Source organism: Macaca fascicularis, chromosome 3, assembly GCF_037993035.2.
Source record: "Macaca fascicularis isolate 582-1 chromosome 3, T2T-MFA8v1.1".
Lineage (NCBI taxonomy): Eukaryota > Metazoa > Chordata > Mammalia > Primates > Cercopithecidae > Macaca > Macaca fascicularis.
The window spans coordinates 183,862,905-183,882,370 of record NC_088377.1 but is presented as its reverse complement, the minus strand read 5'-3'; the positions used below and the strand labels follow the sequence as shown (position 1 = coordinate 183,882,370).

The 19,466-nt window shown below is 43.9% G+C and overlaps 1 protein-coding gene across 1 annotated transcript; it reads left to right on the top strand.

The window, feature by feature from the left end:
- Window positions 1-5,432: 5,432 nt before the first annotated feature.
- On the top strand, window positions 5,433-13,669 carry LOC102121477 (putative DBH-like monooxygenase protein 2). The gene is made up of 13 exons (XM_005550998.4): window positions 5,433-5,720; window positions 6,363-6,509; window positions 7,045-7,206; window positions 7,452-7,535; window positions 8,375-8,542; window positions 8,734-8,836; window positions 9,029-9,195; window positions 9,546-9,637; window positions 9,917-10,013; window positions 10,147-10,206; window positions 11,658-11,788; window positions 12,590-12,704; window positions 12,995-13,669. The coding sequence occupies exons 1-13, from the start codon at window positions 5,433-5,435 to the stop codon at window positions 13,142-13,144; spliced, it is 1,764 nt and encodes a 587-aa protein (XP_005551055.3). The 3' UTR covers window positions 13,145-13,669.
- The last annotated feature ends 5,797 nt before the right edge of the window (window positions 13,670-19,466 follow it).

Here is a 19,466-nt window from a genome sequence, read left to right as displayed (position 1 = left end):
TTCATACAAATAGTAAAAATTCAAATTTCTTTCTTAGAAGTTGTAATTTTTCAGAAGGTAAATTTGAAATAATTTTATTTGGTGGTGTGGCAATGACATTTTCTCAGATTTTAAAGTTAGTAAATTAAGCAGAGAGAAGTCACTTAAATACTTATTGAAAAACTATACTTAAATACTTTTTTAAAATCTCAACTTTTATTTTAAATACAGGGGCTACATGTGTTGGTTTGTTACATGGGAATATTGCACCCAGGTAGTGAGCATAGTATTAGATAGGTAGTTTTTCAACCCACATCCCCTTTCCTCCCTCCCCTCTCTAGTAGTCCACAATGCCCCTTGTTCCCAAGTTTATGTCCATGTGTGCTCAATGTTTAGCTCCCACTTATAACAGTGAACATGCATATTTTATTTTCTACTCTTGCATTAATTTGCTTAGGATAATGGCCTCCAGGTCCAACCATGTTTCTGCAAAGGACATGCTTTTATTCTTTTTTATGGCTGCATAGTATTCCATGGTGTATATATACCACATTTTCTTTATCCAGTCTGCCATTGATGGGCACCTAGGTCTTTGCTACTGTGGCCAGCATAAGGATGAACATATGAGTGCATGTGTCTTTTTGGTAGAATGATTTATATTCTTTTGGGTAATATAATTACCCAAATGGGATTGCTGGGTCAAATAGTAAATCTGTTTTAAGTTCTTTGAGAAATCCCCAAACTGTTCTCCACAGTGGCTGAACTAGTTTACATTGCCACCAACAATGTATAAGCATTTCCTTTTCTCTGCAGCTTCACCAGCATCTGTTGCTTTTTTGACTTTTTAATAATGTTCACTCTGACTTGTGTGAGATGCTATTGCGTTGTGGTTTTGATTTGCCTTTCTCTGATGATTAGTGATGATGAGCATTTTTCACGTTTGTCGGCTGCTCGTATGTTTTCTTTCGAGAACTGTCTGTTCATCTCCTTTGCCTATTTTTTAACGGAGTTATTTGATTTATATCTTCTTAACTTATTTAAATTCCTTATCGAATCGGGACATTTGATTTTTGTTGGATGTATAGCTTGTGAATGTTTTCTTCCAATCTGTAGGTTATCTGTTCTGTTGATAGTTTCTCTCACTGTGCAGAACCTCTTTAGTTTAATTAAGTCTCACTTGTGAATTTTAATTTTTGTCGTAATTGCTTTGGGGGACTTAGCAAAACATTATTTGCCAAGGCCAATTTCAAGAAGGGCATTTTCTGGTTTCTTCTAGAATTTTTGTAGTTTTGAGGTCTTACATTTATTTATTTATTATTTATTTATTTATTTTGAGATGGAGACTTGCTCTGACACCCAGGTTGAAGTGCAGTGGCACCATCTCAGCTCACTGCAACCTATGTCTCCCTGGTTCAAGCAATTGTCCTGCCTCAGTCTCCCCGGTAGCTGGGATTACAAGCACATGCCACCATGCCCAGCTCATTTTGTTGTATTTTTAGTAGAGATAGAGTTTCACCATGTTGGCCAGGCTGGTCTCGAACTCCTGACCTCAAGTGATCCACCTGCCTTAGCCTGTCAAGTCCTCTTAACTTGAGGAATATAGATGCTGTTTATCTTGAGAACATGTATATAGTAGGTTGTATCTGCTGGGCTGCACAGCAGAGGAGATTTCTTTCTGTTTTCACAATCTCTTTGCAGGTTGGCATTAACTTGCATCACATTCTGGCTTAATGTTTATCTAATAATAACTAGTTTAATACCTGGGTGACAAAATAATCTAACTACCCCCCATGAAACAAGTTTACCTATATAACAAGCCTGCACATACATGTACCCCTGAACTTAAAATAAGTTAAAAAAAAAAAAAAAAGAAGATTTTTGGTCGGGCACAGTGGCTCACGCTTGTAATCAATCCCAGCACTTTGGGAGGCCGACGTGGGTGGATCACTTAAGGTCAGAAGTTTGAGACCAGCGTGATCAATATGGTAAAACCCTGCCTTTACTAAAAGTATAAAAATTAACCATGCGTGGTGGCCGGGCACCTGTAGTCCCAGCTACTCCGGAGGCTGAGACAGGAGAATCGCTTGAACCTGGGAGGCAAACACTGCAGTGAGTTGAGATCACACCACTGCACTCCAGCCTGGGCGACAGAGCGAGACTCCATCTCAAAAAAAAAAAAGATTTTAAAGCTGTTTTTGTTATCATCTACCTTTGTAGAGAGGTTTTCTGGGATGGGGGATTTTTTTCTCCTTGAATTATTTCTAATAATATTTAATTACTTATGAAATATATTTAATTATATTTGATTAATTCATATAAGTATATAATATTCAATTATTTTACTGAAACTCAATAATAGATTTAGTTATATTTTCCCAACAACTCATAATGCTGCCACTACCCAGCAGTGTGACCTTGGGCTTCTGTAGTTTCATCCATAGGATGGAAATAATAACAAAAACTATAAATGGAGGGTCAATACATTTTAGAATAGAGCTTGGCACAGACCAAGCTTTCAGTAAGAGCTGACTTCTATGACTGCAATGGTAAATTTTAAATTCAATTAAAATATGACAACTGGTAGTCACTTCAGTCTTTAATTACCATTCACTTAGTACTCAACCGAGATTATGTACCCTAGAACTTGAAGTATAATTTTTTTAAAAAGCTTGAATTCTCATAATTTTTTTAATTTTTAAAATTATTTTTAAAAAATTTTATGGGTACATAGTAGGTGTAGGGTACATGAGATATTTTGATACAGGCATGCAATGTGAAATAAGCACATCAAGCATTTAGCCTAGGCTGGGTACAGTGGCTCATGCCTGTAATTCCAGCAGTTTGGAAGGCGGAGGCAGGCACATCGCTTGAGCCCAGGAGTTTGAGACCAGTTTGGGCAACATGGTGATGTGCTGTCTCTACAAAAAATACAAAACTTAGCTGGGCATAGTGGTGTACACCTACAATCTCAGCTACTCAGGAGGCTGAGGCAGAAGGGTCGCCTGAGCCTGAGAGGTCCAGGCTGCAGTGAACCATGATTACGCCACTGCAATCCAGCCTAGGTGACAAGCTGAGACCTTGTCTCAATAAATAAATAAATAAATAAATAAAAAGAATTTATCCTTTGAGTTACAAACAATCCAATTACATTCTTTAAGTTCAGCCATAAAAAAGAAGAAGATCCACCTATTTTTCAACATTGACAAGAGGCCTCATTTTTCAGAAAGCTTGGAAACCAATCATCTGGGAAATTCGACTTAAAAGGCCCTGTATCCACCATCTCTCCAACCTCAGCGTTTTACAGAGAGCGAGAAGGAGGCACAGAGGAGTTTAGAAGCTGAACTTCACTATTTCAAGAACTGGGACTGCACTGCCCTCAGGTCAGTATCCCTCCTGCGGTGTCTTTCCTGTCACAGGCACTCGATAAATGCAGAAGGGAAGCAGGGTCAACCCCAGCCCCATCTCCCTAGAGAGCCCCATGTAGGTGTCGCAAAGGCCTGGCTTCCTGGGGTGGAAGCCAGATAAGGGTCCAGGAGAAGAGACCCCCTGAGTCTGCAGTCGCTGCTCCAGCTCTTTGGTGAGTACGTTGCCTCTTTGCTGAGGAGGGTGCTCTGGCCAGCAGGACAGATTGCAGGATAAGGGATCCTGGGCCCGTCTCAATTTACAGGACTGGCTCTCCTGTCTCCCTGCTGCCCCCTCCCTTAATCCTCAAGTGAGATTGGGATCAGAGTGTCTCCGTGCACCTGTTATCTCTCTGGTGTTATTGCTCCTCAAGGTCAGTGCCTCCCAGGCTCTGACCTCTCCTCTCCTCTTGGCTCAGCTCTGGTCCTGGGCCAAGATACGCCTTTTGCTTCCAGGTGGCTGCCTAGCTCCCTACCTTCTCTGTCAGTCGTAGAGTTAGGGGTTGTGACTGCCCCCTTGGGGCATTTGTTTTCTCCCTCACCCCACCCCAGCTACTACTCAAGTGCTCACAGTAGCAGCAAACTACTTTAGCTGAGTCCTTACCAGCTTTGAGGAGCTCAGTAGCTAAAACGAAGACTGTGCCTGCAATGAGAAGCTGTAAGCAGATCGCACTGGCATCCGTACACCCACACCTGAGCTGAATTCTTCTGTGGAGATGTGAGGTCCAGTCTGTATGGGAGAGGCCCTCAGGGCCCATGTCTTCTCCATTGTCAAATGGAGAGCCAGCAACCGGGAGTCAGATGAGGTGACTTCTAGCTCTAGGTCAGCTGTGTCAGTCTCCAGGGGGGAAATACTGTGGATTTAGAGTCAGACTTTGATTTCTTCCCTAAGAAGCATCCAACAAATGTCACTAAATTCCTCCTCCAGGACAAGCCATGTGGAAATGCATGGCAGGGATCTGGTACCTGTGGGGTGTCTGTGGCCTAAGGAAATTATGATCAGGGACCATGACCTGCCATTGACTCAAGGGGCATCAAGCACCACTCTTGTTATCCTTTGGAGCTCCCGTTTCACATCATCTAGAAATTAACTGGATTGGAATGTTTGGAAAACTAAGTGGCTCTAAAGTTCTTTTCTATTCTGGTGTTGTAATATTCTAACCTTCCTTCTATGTTGCTTACATTGTTTGCATAATACTAATGTGCTCAATCGGGCAAGTTCAGCCTGCCATGGAGCCATTAAACTAATTTCTCTGAAAGGTAATTGATGGCCGGAAGGGAAAGCACAAAGCATCCCAAAGGCGAACTCATGTTTATTTCTCATCTTCTCCCTCTTCTTCCCCTCACCTCCCCCTGCTTCCTGCTCCTCCCCAGGAGTGTGCAGAAAACCAAAGCTGCCCCAGACTCAACCATCTGAGAAGCTGATTATCCCTCCTCAGTGTCTTTCTAGGGATTAGTAGCAAAGCCTCCTCCAGCAGGTGGAAATCACAGCCTTCCCCGCAGTCCCTGCCAGCAACTTCCCTCCTTCCTGCACTGCACTGGGAAACTAAAAGACTAGGTTTACAAGGGGTCCCCATCCCTGCTAGAACTGCAGTTCTATGCATAGACAAAATGGAAAATACCCATAAAAAGTGGGGTAGGGGCATATTCCAGAGGCAGAATGTCCTGTAAAGACATCCCAGGATAGAAGATGGAAGAGGGGGGCAGGAAGCGAGGGGGAGAAAAAGAAACTAAACTTTCTTGATTCTGCAGAGTCCCCACTGGCAGCACGCTGGCATGGGGTCAGGGTGGAAAGTCTAAATGACTCCATCCTGAGAATTTTCTGCCAGGCCCCTGCTTCAGAGTGAAAGCAACTTGCCCTGTATCCTCTCCAGGCACCTCTCACCTCCAGAGTTATGTAAGGGGCACCGCTCTGAACCTGAAGGATAATCAGATCAGAAGTGCCCCAGCCTGGCCCTCCCCCATGGCATGGTGCCTGGCCCAGGTAGGACATAAAACTCCGAAGCTCTCCAATGTTCCTCTGCAGGGGAGATGCTCCAGGTCCCAGGAGCCATGGCCCATGACCTTCTCTTCAGGCTTTTTCCGCTTTTGGCCCTGGCAGCCCCCTTACAAAGCAACCGCCCTGGCCCCACATCTCGCCTGCGCTATTCCAGGTTCCTAGATCCTTCCAATGTCATTTTCCTGCGTTGGGACTTTGATCTTGAGGCTGAAATCATCAGTTTTGAGCTCCAGGTCCGGACAGCTGGCTGGGTGGGCTTAGGTGTCACAAATCGCTACACCAATGTGGGAAGTGATCTGGTTGTTGGAGGAGTCTTGCCCAATGGCAATGTCTATTTCTCGGTAAGTCTGAGGGCGACTTGCTTCCAAGGATGAGGGTCTTTGTTGGGTTGAGGTTGGTTTCCTGTCCAGAAACAATCCACATTCCCCAAGGATATCTAAACACACTCCCAGAATGCCCGCTGAATGCTGGTTGTCTCCCTCCAGAAATAATCCACTGTAGAGTTTGAAATCTAGGTCTTCTATACCGCATGTCTCTAAGACTGCTGAGAGAATGAAACCATTAAATTGTGAGATACTTTTGCACTCCTTACTTGCTGATAGCCCACTAAATGCAGGTCACTGGGGAAAATTCAAAGCTGTTTGAGAAAGAGTTACATGAAGAGCCACATGAGAGAAAATGAATGTCATGCATACTTCAGATAATATGTGAGCCTTCAAGTATTAGGGATGCAGGAATATCAGACTTTATGGAGATGAGATTTGAAATGGGAGAAGTAAAGCAAGGTCAGGTGGTGAAACTCCATTATCCATAAAAGGGTGCTCTGCCATGTTCTTCAGCCCATGCTCTGCCCAAGGAGAAAACTACATAATAGAGAACACCTGGGTTCTGCTACTCTAGTATCCTAGGTGAGCTGAAGGGACAGCTACTGCTCCAAAGCATGAGTTCCTAGTTCTTACTTCTTGACCTTCACTGGACCCAAGGATCAGCACTTGGTAAATGGAGACACTCTGAAGGAGGATGGGAGCCAGGATGCTGAGCTGCTGGGGCTGACAGAAGATGCTGTCTACACCACCATGCGCTTTTCCAGGCCCTTCCGCTCCTGTGACCCGCATGACCTGGATATTACGGTAAAATAGCGAGCAGAGAAAAGCATTTAATCACAAGCAGGTTTTCCTTCTGGAGAGGTAGTTGCCCCCAGTCAGGCAGCTAGTCATCATTCCCAGGACTTCTATTCCTCTCAGCCTTCTCAGGTCATATTCCAATTGTGCCACCTGTTGAAATCCACAAGCCTTCCGCAGGGTGGCCTCCTACTGATTCACCTCCTGCCCACCCACCCCAGGGTTCTCCTCTTGAAGAATTCTAACCAGTTTCGTTGACCTTTAGAGCATCAGGATTTAAGAGTTTAATTCAGTCCTTTCATTTTACAGATGTGGACACAGGCTTAGAGAGGGCATGCGAGAGGGAATGTGACTTGCTCAAGATCACCAGCAAGTGAGCCTCAGAGGCAGAAATAGAACCTGACCAGTTCTCACCCCTAGTGTGAAGCTCCTTCCATTCCACCATGTAGATATGATCAAGTACCTTGTGTAGGTCCTTGGGTGCAGGGATATGCAGAGTGCTGCTCGGAGGTGGCAGCACCTCAATGTTCACGGCACCCCGCAGAGTGACACTGTGAGGGTGCTGGCCGCCTATGGTCTGGATGACACTCTGAAGCTGGATCAGGAGCGTACTTTTGTCAAGTCCATCTTTCTGCTACAAGTTGTCCACCCTGATGATCTGGATGTCCCCAAGGACACCATCATCCATGACTTGGAGATCACTGATGTAAGATGCCTTGGTCCCACCCAGCAGCCTCCAGCTCCCTTCTCCTTTCCCCACTCAACCCAGATTCCGCCTCTAGCACTCAGTATTCAGTACATCCCTTGGGTGGAGATTACTCTGACTCTTCTCTGTCCCCTAAGGACTGCCAGTCTGACCCTAACATGAAACTCCTTCCCTGGCCTGGCCCTTACCCTATTTCTTTGGAGCCTCACTGTCATCTGGTTCAGCTTCTGTGCACCCTTCCACAGTTCCTCATTCCAGAGGATGACACCACGTACGCCTGCACCTTTCTTCCTCTCCCCATTGTTAGCGAGAAACATCACATTTACAAGGTATGGTGGACCAGATGGGGGGCATTGTCAAGGCAGGGAAGGGTGCTGGAGCGGAGCGGGGGGTGTGGTCAACCCCGGATGATGAAGTCTGGAAAATTTCTTGGAGGAAGCAAGAGGGAAGTAGTTGCAAGAACAGGGGGACAGGCGGGGCTTGGTGGAGGCCGTGGCTACATCATTTCCTGAGCCCAGAACTGTAACTCCCAGCTCTGTTTTATTTAAGCCCCACAATGCAACAGACATGTTGATGAAGGTTATGAATTAATAATTGTTTGCAGAGAACAAAGTATGAGCCTCAACCTGGCCCCAGAATTGTGCTTTCTTAGCCCAAGAGGAGGTAAAGGCAGGGAGAGGATGTGGCCAGGGGCTGTCAGGAGGTTAGTGAAGTCTGGCTAGAATGAACTCAAACTAGGTAACCCAATTTCATATTTGAGTGATTTCAATTTTGATCAAATAAATAAAGGTATGATCTCACAATCGTAAGTGACAAATGTGGAGACTTTTTTTCTTTAGGCAGATAATTTGAGAAGGCATGGCTACATGTTCAGATACAGTGAACTGAGGAGGTTACTAAGGGAAGGCAGAAGTCTTGGAATGTCCCTCGCTAGATTTCATATGTCTGCTCTCCAGAAGAGGCTTAAAGGAGGAGGGAGTTGAGAGAAGAGTCAAACTGAGTGGGTGGGAAAATGATAGCTTGGGGAACAAAACCAGAGAAAAAGGGAGAGAGACAAACAGAGAGAAGAGGGAAATGGGTATAGTTTTATTTGACAAAAAGGAAGGAAGATAATATGGATTTGATGTAGGTGGTCTTGATCATGCTCTGCTCTCCTTTTTCCACCCAGTTTGAGCCTAAGTTGGTCTACCACAATGAGACAATGGTGCATCACATCCTGGTGTATGCCTGTGGCAATGCTAGCATTCTCCCCACAGGCATCAGCGACTGCTATGGGGCCGACCCTGCCTTCTCCCTCTGCTCACAGGTCATCGTGGGCTGGGCTGTCGGGGGCACTGTGAGTCCTGTGATGGGGGAAACACATGGCTAAGCAGGTGCATGTGGTTGGGTAATGAGATCACTGGGCTGGTGGAAGACCAGTGGATAGGGGAAGTCTGGGATGACAATTAGAAAACAAGGCCAGGAGCCCCGAGTCCCTACACCTGGTTCCCAGTCCTTCTTGCTGCCAAGTGTCCCTTCTTCCAACAGAGCTACCAGTTTCCAGATGATGTGGGTGTCTCTATTGGGACTCCCTTGGACCCTCAGTGGATCCGACTGGAGATTCATTACAGCAATTTTAACAACCTGCCTGGTGAGCACTCAGAGGATTTAAGGAAGGGAGGCTGGTGGGGCTGGCTGGTTCTTTCGGTATTGGGAGTGCACTGTGGGATGTGTGCTGACTCTGTGTGGTCACAGCCCCACTCCAGCTTTCCTGGGCCTCTTTCTGTCCGCATTGTGACCCGCTCTCCTGCCTCCTGTGATTGACTTTTCCTCTCTGCACCAGGTGTGTATGATTCCTCGGGGATTCGCGTGTACTACACTTCTCAGCTGCGCAAATATGACATGGGCGTCCTCCAGCTGGGCTTCTTCACGTTTCCCATCCACTTCATCCCCCCGGGCGCTGAGTCCTTCCTGTCCTACGGGCTGTGTAGGACAGAGAAGTTTGAGGAGGTGGAGCTGGGAGGCGCACCCTTCCTGAGGAGGAGACACGCTCTCCTCGCCCCCCATCCCAGACCTGGTCTGATCCACAAGCCCACACAGCCTGAGCCCCAGACTTGGAGAATAATTACAGCCTGGTGCTCAGGAAATTCACTAACATGACTTTTGCAAAGAAGGGAAGGAGTAGGGGCTTTAAGAACAAGGGGAGTGGGGAAGGAAGAAGGGCCAGAAAGGTTTAATAAGAATTACATTGGCAAATGTCAGTCATCAGAGGAAGGTGTCAAATATCAAGGGAGGAAAATCAAGCAGCAGGTCAAGAACAGAGTCCTTAACAAATCAGGTGCACCTCTTCCCTGTTACAGATGAATGGAGCCCCCGTGCCTGACATACAGGTGTATGGCTACCTGCTGCACACCCACTTGGCTGGACAGGCTCTGCAAGCCGTGCAATACAGGTGAGGAAAGACCTCGAAGCTTTCCCTTCTGTAGTTGGGAATGAATTTTAAGAACAGTGATTTATTCTGTAGCATACAGTTATGCCCGGTTGAGAATAAGGAAGAGCTAGAACTATCTTTGGAGTAGAAATAACTGGAATAAGACTGTGGAAGAAGTTTTTTGTTTATTTTTGTGGATAATCTACTCACAGAATGACCCCACCCATGTGCTACATCTTTATTGGCAGATCCCTCTCTATTTCATCTTCTCTTTTTTACTGAATTCTCGCCTTCCTCTAGGAATGGAACACAACTTCGAACAATCTGTAAAGACGATTCCTACGACTTCAATCTGCAGGAGACTCGAGATTTGCCCTCTCGAGTGGAGATCAAGCCGGTGAGAGTCTGAGGGAGGCCAGAAGAGTTGGGGGCAGCAGCATCATATGTCATTACTGCCAGCCAAGAAAGTTCTCAAGTTGTACCAGTCCCTCTGTGTCTTACTCTCAGCCTTCATGTTTCACTCTGAACAGGGAGATGAATTGCTGGTAGAATGTCACTACCAGACACTGGACCGTGACTTCATGACATTTGTAAGTGACCTCTCTCCCCACCATGGTCACCATGGACCATAACCCCAGTGGAGAGCCCACTCATAGCTTTCGCTATCCAGTGACCCCTGTGATTTCACTGAAGCCCCTTCCTTCCTCCAATGGCATCACATATCCACACAGGGCTTTTCATGTTCTCACACCCCATGCATCTAAGATAGGAACAGGGATTTCTCACATTCTCTGCCAATAACCCACCAAGATCATGGAAATATAGTATGCTATAGCGACTAAAAGCAGAGATGCTGGGGCCTCACTGCCTGGGTTTGAATGTCAGCACAATCATTTAGTACATTTTTAGACAAGTTATTTGACTTCTTTGTATCTCAGTTTCCCAATTTGCATAAGATTAATACTACTTTCTACCTCATAAAGATTGTTGTGAGAGTTGGTTGACACACGCAAAACACCTCGATCATTGCCTGACTTGTAGTAGATGATCAGTTAAAGTTGGTTATTGTTTCTATGATCACAAGAAAATCCCCCGTTTTGTGCATCAGGAGTGGTTCAGTGCTTGTGGGGTTCAAAAGGTGTTGCAGGCTACTGAGGAAAAAAACACTGTCCTACAAATGATTATAATATAAGGTAGTAAGTGATATATACCATGAAAGAAGAATGGGAATAATCCACTGGGGAAATTCACAGGAAAGAATCACGAGATCCTACCACAGTGAACTGAACATGTGATGTAGGTGAATGAGTCCTGTTTTAGGCACATAGAGAAGGGGAACTCCGGAGAAGGAGAAAACTGAGAAAGCCATATATAAGGAAAGCATGGGGTGCACATGAAGAAGTTTGGCTGGAAGTTAAAAATTGGGAAAAGATATCTGAAGGAATGGAATGAGGATGAGGATGATAAACTTGGAAACAGTCCTTGAAGCAGGGGTGATCCTGACCTACCTATATCTCCAGGACAGCAGGGCTAACTCTGTAAATATTTGCCAGGTAAGTAAATGGAATGAATGAATAGGTTGGAATTTCTTAGATAGAATCAAATAATTGGTTTAGTGATGACTGACTATTGTTTAATGGACTACTGGAAGCCACTGGAGGTTTCGGAATAGGCAAATGGCAGGATGCAAGCTCAATTATAAACAACTTGTCTGGCAGCTCTACAGCGGTCAGATTGCAATTAGAACAGATGAGTAACTGACACTAGTGGAGAGGCAGATGATCTAGCCCAAACCAGGATAGTGGCAGTGAAGCTGAGGACAGGGCAGATATATGGAATGGTTTTTTGGAAATAATATCAATAATTGTCCACCAGTGAAAACAGAGCAGCAAATAGGGGAGTGAGCTGGCTCTACCTTAAGGGAAAAGGAGAATGGCATCACTGGTAAGATAACCACTTCAACTATTTTCTGTTTGCTTTGTCCTCCTCTCTCTGCGTGCCTTTGTATCTCTGTCTCTCTGTCTTTGTCTATGTCCTCCAGGGAGGCCCCAGCACCATTAATGAGATGTGCCTCATCTTCCTCTTCTACTATCCGCGAAATAACATCTCCAGCTGCATGGGGTACCCTGACATTATCTACGTGGCCCACGAACTGGGGGAGGAGGCATCAGAGTGAGTCATCCTGAAATATAAGACCTCGTGTGTTGGGGAGGGTCCTTGGGGAGGACTGGGGGAGGAAGAAAAGAAGCCCTACCCACTACCTCCTAAGCTGGTGAGCCAAGATTCCTTCAGGGGCTGCCTGACCAGCTCCTGCCCACCTCGCTCCTATTCCCATCAGGATCTAACTCTGAAAGCTCTGGCACAAGACAGGAATTTTTGTGGGACTTCTTTTCCCATATCAGCAAGGTCATTCAGAGGAACCGATAAATCTGAACCCTAGAAGTGAGATCCTTTATTTACAAATTCTTTGTCTGCCTTTTTTCGCATACACTACTTGACTCAGCCAAAGACTGTGTTTACTTTCAAGTCATGACCTTTCATTACTTTGGGGTAAGGATCCCCTCTGAGGTTCTCATGAGAACTATGAAATGTTTTTGCATGAAAAAAATGTACATCTGTGCAAATACATCCTATTTCACATACAATTTCAGGGCAATGAAATTGCTTCCAAGAAGGAGGCAATAAAGTGACTTCAGGGAACCTGTCTCACTCCATGCCCTCCAGAGGAAGAACCACTTCCTAAAGAGTCAGAAGATCCGCTTTTTCATGTTTTAAAATTCTCATCTCTGAGTTCTCATATTTCTCTTGTCAAACTCCTTATAATTTTCTCTTTGTATTGTAAGACATTACTTATGGCTTTTGCTGACATGGAATTGATTCTAACAAAAATGAGGGTACATATTTTGCCAAAGCTCTAAGTCAACCCTAAACTACGATTTGTTCCCCCTGTCCTGATCCTACCACCCACGGCAGCTCCATGGAGGGAATCATGGCCATGAACAATGTCGAGTGGACCCCGGAGAGCATTAAGAAAGCTGAGAAAGCCTGCAAGGAGGCCCAGCAGACAGTGATAATAAAGACCATTGATGTGAGTGTCCCAGGAGAGACCACCCTCTAGAGTTAGAGATGGAGGGGTTGGGGGTGGTGCTGGTTGGAAGCAAGAAAAGAGAAGAATGAGGGACATGAATGGCAATGGTAGGAACACTGGGTCAGGGAACAGGGTGCTGAGAAAGCAGAAAGGTGAGTTGTTGCTGTCCTGGGTTGCAGATGTGGTCAGAGCCTCATGGTGAGCCTGTGAGCGCTGTGAGGACTGGGGATGATCTCAGGAAAGAAAAGGGAGATCTTTACCTTTAGCTTGTTTTTTCCCCTCTCTTGCAGGAGGTGGTGGAAAACACAACAGGCTGGATTCCAGACATCATCCCTACTCCCCGGGGGCCCTGCTTGGAGTCCTTGGGAGGCAAAGTGGAGGCCCACGACAAGACCCCTGCAGGCTTCAGGCCCTCTCAAGCTCTAGCAGGGCCACCCTGAGGCATCTCTCCCTGGCGGCCGTCCTGCTGGTGCAGCACACACTCTCCTGGCTCCTGGCCATGCCGCAGACTGGAGTCTGATGCTGTCTCTTCATGTACATACCCACGACGCTCTCTCCTCAGTCCTCCCTTATTATCAAACACAGAAACTCCTCCCTGCGTTGCCCCCCGCCCCAAATCCCTCATCTGTGTTCCTTCTCATGACCCAGGTCTTGACACTGCAGGCCTGGGCACTGCACATATTCCATAAATATTCTTCTGTGACAAACTATGCAAATCATCCTCTAAAGCATTAGAATCACTGGTGGGGCCACATATTTTCTGGCAGAGTCTTGTTCCAAGCCTGGGTGTGAGGTAATGGATCCACTCTCTGAGAAGGCTGGTGCCCCAGCTTTCTTAAGAAGATGTATGGAAAGGAAGGGACTTGAATCAGAGAGAGAGCCCTGTAAACCTCCCTTGACCCATACCTGGCCCTGGAGGTGGTTTCTGTTTCTCTTCCTTCTGGCATTTGTGCCTGGCCCTGTAAGTTGGGGAGAGAAAACAATAATTGCAGTAAAGGGAGGGGCTCTGTTTATAAAGGACACATCTCAATACATCGTATTAAAGAAAACTCGGCTCGCTTCCTGTTGCCATCTCTTTCCTTTGAGCTTTTATTCCAGAAGGGGCAGCTGGACGGTCTCAAATTGCTCTATATTAGGTCCTCAGGGAGCACTTGAGGACCTGGTTGTCCAAATGTGACATTTAATGCACAGCTTTGCTCTCCTCACCTGTATCCCTGCTGTCCAACGATCTTTGTTTATCCCATTGAGTATCACGTTGTCAAGACTGAGGCCACTAGGTTTCAAGAGCCTACCTGAGCAGGCAGGCTGGATTGAATGCTAAGATCAGGACAAGGGCAAGACAGAGAGAGGCAGTCTTTAGCACTGGAGCCCAGGCATGTCAAGGAGGTTCGCACAGGAACAGAGCAGTGACTAGGTGCAAATGGTTCATGGAGTCAGGCTGCAGTTCACAACTTCAGTTTTCAGGAAAGGACAATTTTCACTGTGGCTGCCTTGAGAATTTCTGGAGGTATTTGTGTATTTTTCTAAGCTTGACAGCCTCAGCACCACCCTATTCTTCAAGTTTTAAAGTCACCATTCTCATCTATGAATCGCTTTGCTCATTGTTCATGTCATCTAAGAGGGACCCCTACTCTGGATATCCAAAGGTGTTTAGAGGGATCTGAATCCTCTGGAAACCAGGACTACGGCCTCAGTGAACTCTGTGTCACTACTCCAGAGGCCTAGTGTTGAACTAATATCATAGCTCTGCTTCCTGGCAGAGCAATATGTCCCTCTGGGATTGGTGACATGAGAGGTAATGAGCCCTTGGCCTTTGCTGTCTTTTCCCCTGGAGAATTCTGGATGCTCCACTTTGAGACTCTGCAAAATCCTCGGTGTTCACATCCAGTGCCTGCAGTCTCAACGTTGACCCTTCTCATAGATCAGCATCACTTCCAGGCCGTGTTTGAGCACGGGGCTTGCTGTACCTGAAGATGCGTTTTAAAGTTCGTGATTATGAAAAAAAACTAGGCTCAACTGAATCCTACGGTGTCTATATTCATTGCTGGTCTTCTCCTTTGTCACTATTCAAGGGAAATTAAAATTATCATTTTATGTAATAATCCAAAGATGTCTGCCCACTATTTGAGGTAAACACAATATAGTTGACCCTTGAACAACACAGGTTTGGACTGCATTGGTTCACTTATACATGAATTTTTTTCAACCAAATGTGCATATTGAGAATAGAGTATTTATGGGATGCAAAACCTGTATACATGGAGGACTGATTTTCTTTGTATACACACGTTGTGAAGGGCCCACTACGGGATTTGAGTATACTTGAAATTTGGTATCTATGGGCAGTCCTGGAATGAATCTTTCACGTATACCTAGGGATGACTGTACTCTCTACAGTATGAGGAAACACACAGATAAAAATATTAACTACATTAAAACTTAAAACAACCAGAACAGATCACTTGTTCTTCATTGCTTTGTCCAATTTGTGAGCAAGTCTATCATTTCTAATCCAACCTGTTTTTCTCCAAGTGTCCCCAAGCATACTCTTTCAGCATCTTTTAGGTAAACACACACACACAAAACAAAACAAAACAAAATCCTTTTTGGCTGGATTTCAGATGCTATCCCTCAGTTTGTGCTGTAGTCTTACTCTTGGGCCTTTTCTAGCAGGTTCAAGCTGGGCAGCGCCCCCAGATTCTGCAGCCAGAACCTTCCAATGGCTCCCTTTGCCCAGGTCATGGCCAATAAGATTCCCAGGCTGTGCTGTTCTTCCTTGCTCTCTCCTTCAATTTTATATTCCTTTCTAGCCTCCTTTTTCTCCTTTTATTTTTCTATCTATTGCTCGTCTCCGCATTCAGTCATCATGAACATATTTATTGAGCACCGTCTATCTGCTTGACATCAGGTCAAGAACAGGTGCCACTGAAATAAACAGGAAATGGATCATGCATTTATCTTCCCTTACAGAGCTGCAGTTACATGCCTACAAGCCCCTCAGCAGCCATTCTCTCCCTGAGCTCACACTGTCCCCCTCTGAGCCTTACTCCATGCCACCTAATGTTTCCTCTTCCAGTCGCCTCAGGAAATGGACTATATATTTGTCAACCTGTAGAGAATAATGCATTTCTATAGTTAAAAGGTATGTGTTCGTATTACACATATTAGACAGAGAGTGCATATGAATACCACTGGTAAAGCGCTTTAAACACTCCCACAGGTGGTGGGAGCTTGAACTCGATGACTTCAGGATCCTCTCCAGATCATACGTTCTGGATGGTAGTTTCCTGACTGCATTACACGCTGCAGGAGAAAAATATCCCAACTTCCTCCGAGAACACTCTGTCACTTGGGCCTGTCTGGCATCTCTCATCCTTCAGGGGTTTCTGAGGTCAGGTTTGCTCCTAGTGACTATGAGAATGTAATTCCTTTTCTCCCTCACCTCCTCTACTCACAACTCCATATTAAATGTGGAGGGTAAACAAAAGAAGTATTCCTTAGTTTTACTTTTCTCTGTGGTTCTACGAGGACAAGAGGAGCCATGGGCTAATGTTTACAGTGACTTTTGTCTTTTCCTGTGAATTAAGAATATTTTGATACAATTTCAAATTCATAAAGAAGGGCAGTAACTCACATATAATCTTTACCCAAATATAACCATTGATTACATTTGGCTCCATTTCTTTCTCCTTCTGTTTTTTCTTATTTCTCCTCCTCCTTCTCCTCTTTCTGTCTTCCTCCCTCTCCATACCTTCATGAGTCTAATAATTTAGTTTCTTCTCTCTGTTTGCGAGGGTTTCCATCAGTGTCTAATTCTCTGCTACTACTTAGTTAGCTGAGAATGAACAGGAAAGCTCTCAACTACACAAACCCAGTGGCTGTCAATCTTGACTGCATATTAGCATCACCTGATGATGAGGTACCACCCAGGCATTTGTAGATTATGGAATTCTCGAGGCATTTCTCCATTCTCATCTATGAATCGCTTTGCTCATTGTTCATGTCATCTAAGAGGAACTCCTACTCTGGATATCCAAAGGTGTTTAGAGGGATCTTAATCCCCTAGAAACCAGAACTATAGTCTCAGCAAACTCTGTGTCACTACTCCAGAGGCCTAGCGTTGAACAATATGCTATTACGACTGAGGACCCCTGAATTAGAAGTTCAAATGTTCTTCACTAGCCTACTTCCTGGATGGAACAGAAATCACATTCTAATACCACACATTTAAGCCACAGCACAGGCATTGACCAGTCAAAATGAACATCAGTGGAAATAAATCCTGGAAGACCCCTGATTTCCTGTAGTTAGAATTTTAGTTGCTAGATTGTGAGACTATGTGGGGATCTCAGAGAAGGGGCACATTTAGAGGCCTTAGAAAGTGGCTATTACCGAACATTCCTCAATAAATAAATAGCAAAGAAAGACAAGTTCTTCCCATGCAAAATAGCAAATGCAGAAGGAATAAGGATATACAAAATCACTGTTTAACAAAATTCAGAGTAATAATTGATTCAGCAGGAATCATCAATGGATACCAAAACTAACAAATGGGATAGCTGCATAGCTTCAAAGTATTTTCTCACAATATATTTATTAATTATGCTGAGAAAATATAGTAGCTTTAGAAACCTGGAAGACACCACCTCAACCAAGTAATCCCACAGAAACTTAGCAATGATGGACAGATGGACACTGTGTGGCTCCTGATAGGGAAGACTGAGATGGGCTCAACATCATGCCTGTGTTATTTCCGTCAAAAATGCATAACCTCGGTGCAATCATGAGGACATATTAGGTAACCCCCAAGTATGAGGGATATTCTACAAATAACTGACTGGTAATCTTCAAATGTCAAAATCATGAAAAAAAAAAGAAACTAAGGAATAGTTCCATAATAGAGGAGAGTAAAAAAACAAGCAAAATAAAACAATGAAACAATTAAATGCAACACGCAATTGTGCTCCTGGACTAATTTCTTTTGTGTTGCTGTTGTTGTTTGTGCTTCCTATATAGGACATTATTGGTGCAATTGGTGAAATGTGACTGGGGTCTGTGCATTCTATGGTGGTGTTTTATACATGTTAGTTTCCTGGTTTGGATGGTTATGTTGTAGTTATGTGAGAATATGTTCTTGTCTTTTTAGGAAATACACACTAAAGTATTTTTGTGATAATGAAGCATATTGTATACAAACTGTCAAATGTTTGTGAGATAGACAGGGGAAAGGAAGAGAGAAAAAGAGAGAAAAGTGATAAAGTAAATATAGTGAACAATTTGTAATTTACAGGTGATAACTGGGAAATATGGATAAAGAGAATACTGGGATTTGTTACCGTACTTGCAATTTTTCTCCAAATTTAAGCTTATTCGAAAATGAAATATTAATTAAAGCAAAGAAACCAGTACAGGATTGATACAAAAACATAATAAAAAAAGGAGAACGTAGGAAAAACAGAAACAAGGCAGAGAAAGAGTAACCTGGAAAAAAATTACAAAACTGTTGTTTCTAAACAAACCTGCATGTTTTCCCAAGCAGGAGTTCTTGACCAATTTTTATTCTCAGCACAGAACTTTCCATCTCCAGGCTATAGTATACCCCTGGACCCTTGGACTAATTTCAGCTGTCAAGCTGTCTGGCATAACAAGTAGTAACATCCAAGGCTTAAGGCTGCAAAATACCTAAATAGGATTTTATAGATAATTATTTAAATAACCACAAGATGGTGGAATTCAAATTATATATATATGTATTTATAAATTTTAAATATATATAAATATATATTTATAAATTATATATTATATATATTCTTTTTTAGCTACATGTTGTGAGACAGATGTTTTAGAGGAATGAGGAGTTTTAATCTGGATGATTGGTAAGAAAATAGTAGCCATTATCTAAAAAGTGAAACAGTATCAGAGAGATGGTTTAAGATGAAAAATTAAAGCTTCTGAGTAGACCTCTGGGAAGCCAGAATTTATCTCAGTACCAACAAAAATGTTTTTAAAATAAATACTGCCCAAAAATTTAATGGGCAGCCTTTTGAGGATGTATAAATCACATGCTGATGAGACTGGAAATATATGGTGTGGACGAAACTGTTTTATGGGTGGAAATTTTAAACTACATATACCCTAAACTCTGTTCCTATTCTGGTGTACTTTTATCTGGGCATATGTTGGGGGAAAGTTTCTGTTGCATCTTATAACACACACTGTCCTCTATATTATCAATTTTCCCTCTGACTAATCATCTATTTAAATCATCTAATAAAAGACTAAATTTCTCTCAAGTTGAAATTAGAAATACGTATCTTCATACAGGTCACAGGAATTGTTGTAATCATAAGTTATAATCTGCCAGGAAGAAAAATATAATGTCCAGTCTAATCTGAAATTAGAATAGCTTGTATTACTCTTGTAATTATCACACCGTAAAAATCTAATATTGGGTGAAAATAATCCCCTGGAATTTTTTAAGCATCTTTTCCTCAAATAAATCAATCCTCAGCTGGATTACAATCCCCTTTTCTGAGGTTTTCCACTGCCTAATGTGATCTAGAAAACCCTCAAGCCATGGGAAAATCACTGCTTACTCTCCAACCACAGTACCATTACTATCTTGCTCATAACCCCATATGCCAAATCACCATCCACAATATAATCCTGTGGGGTAACTCACTATCCTAAGGGCCCTCATCCACACACTCTTCTGCACAACCGAAGTCTAACTCCATCCCACACCTTCTCTTAAACCCCTCC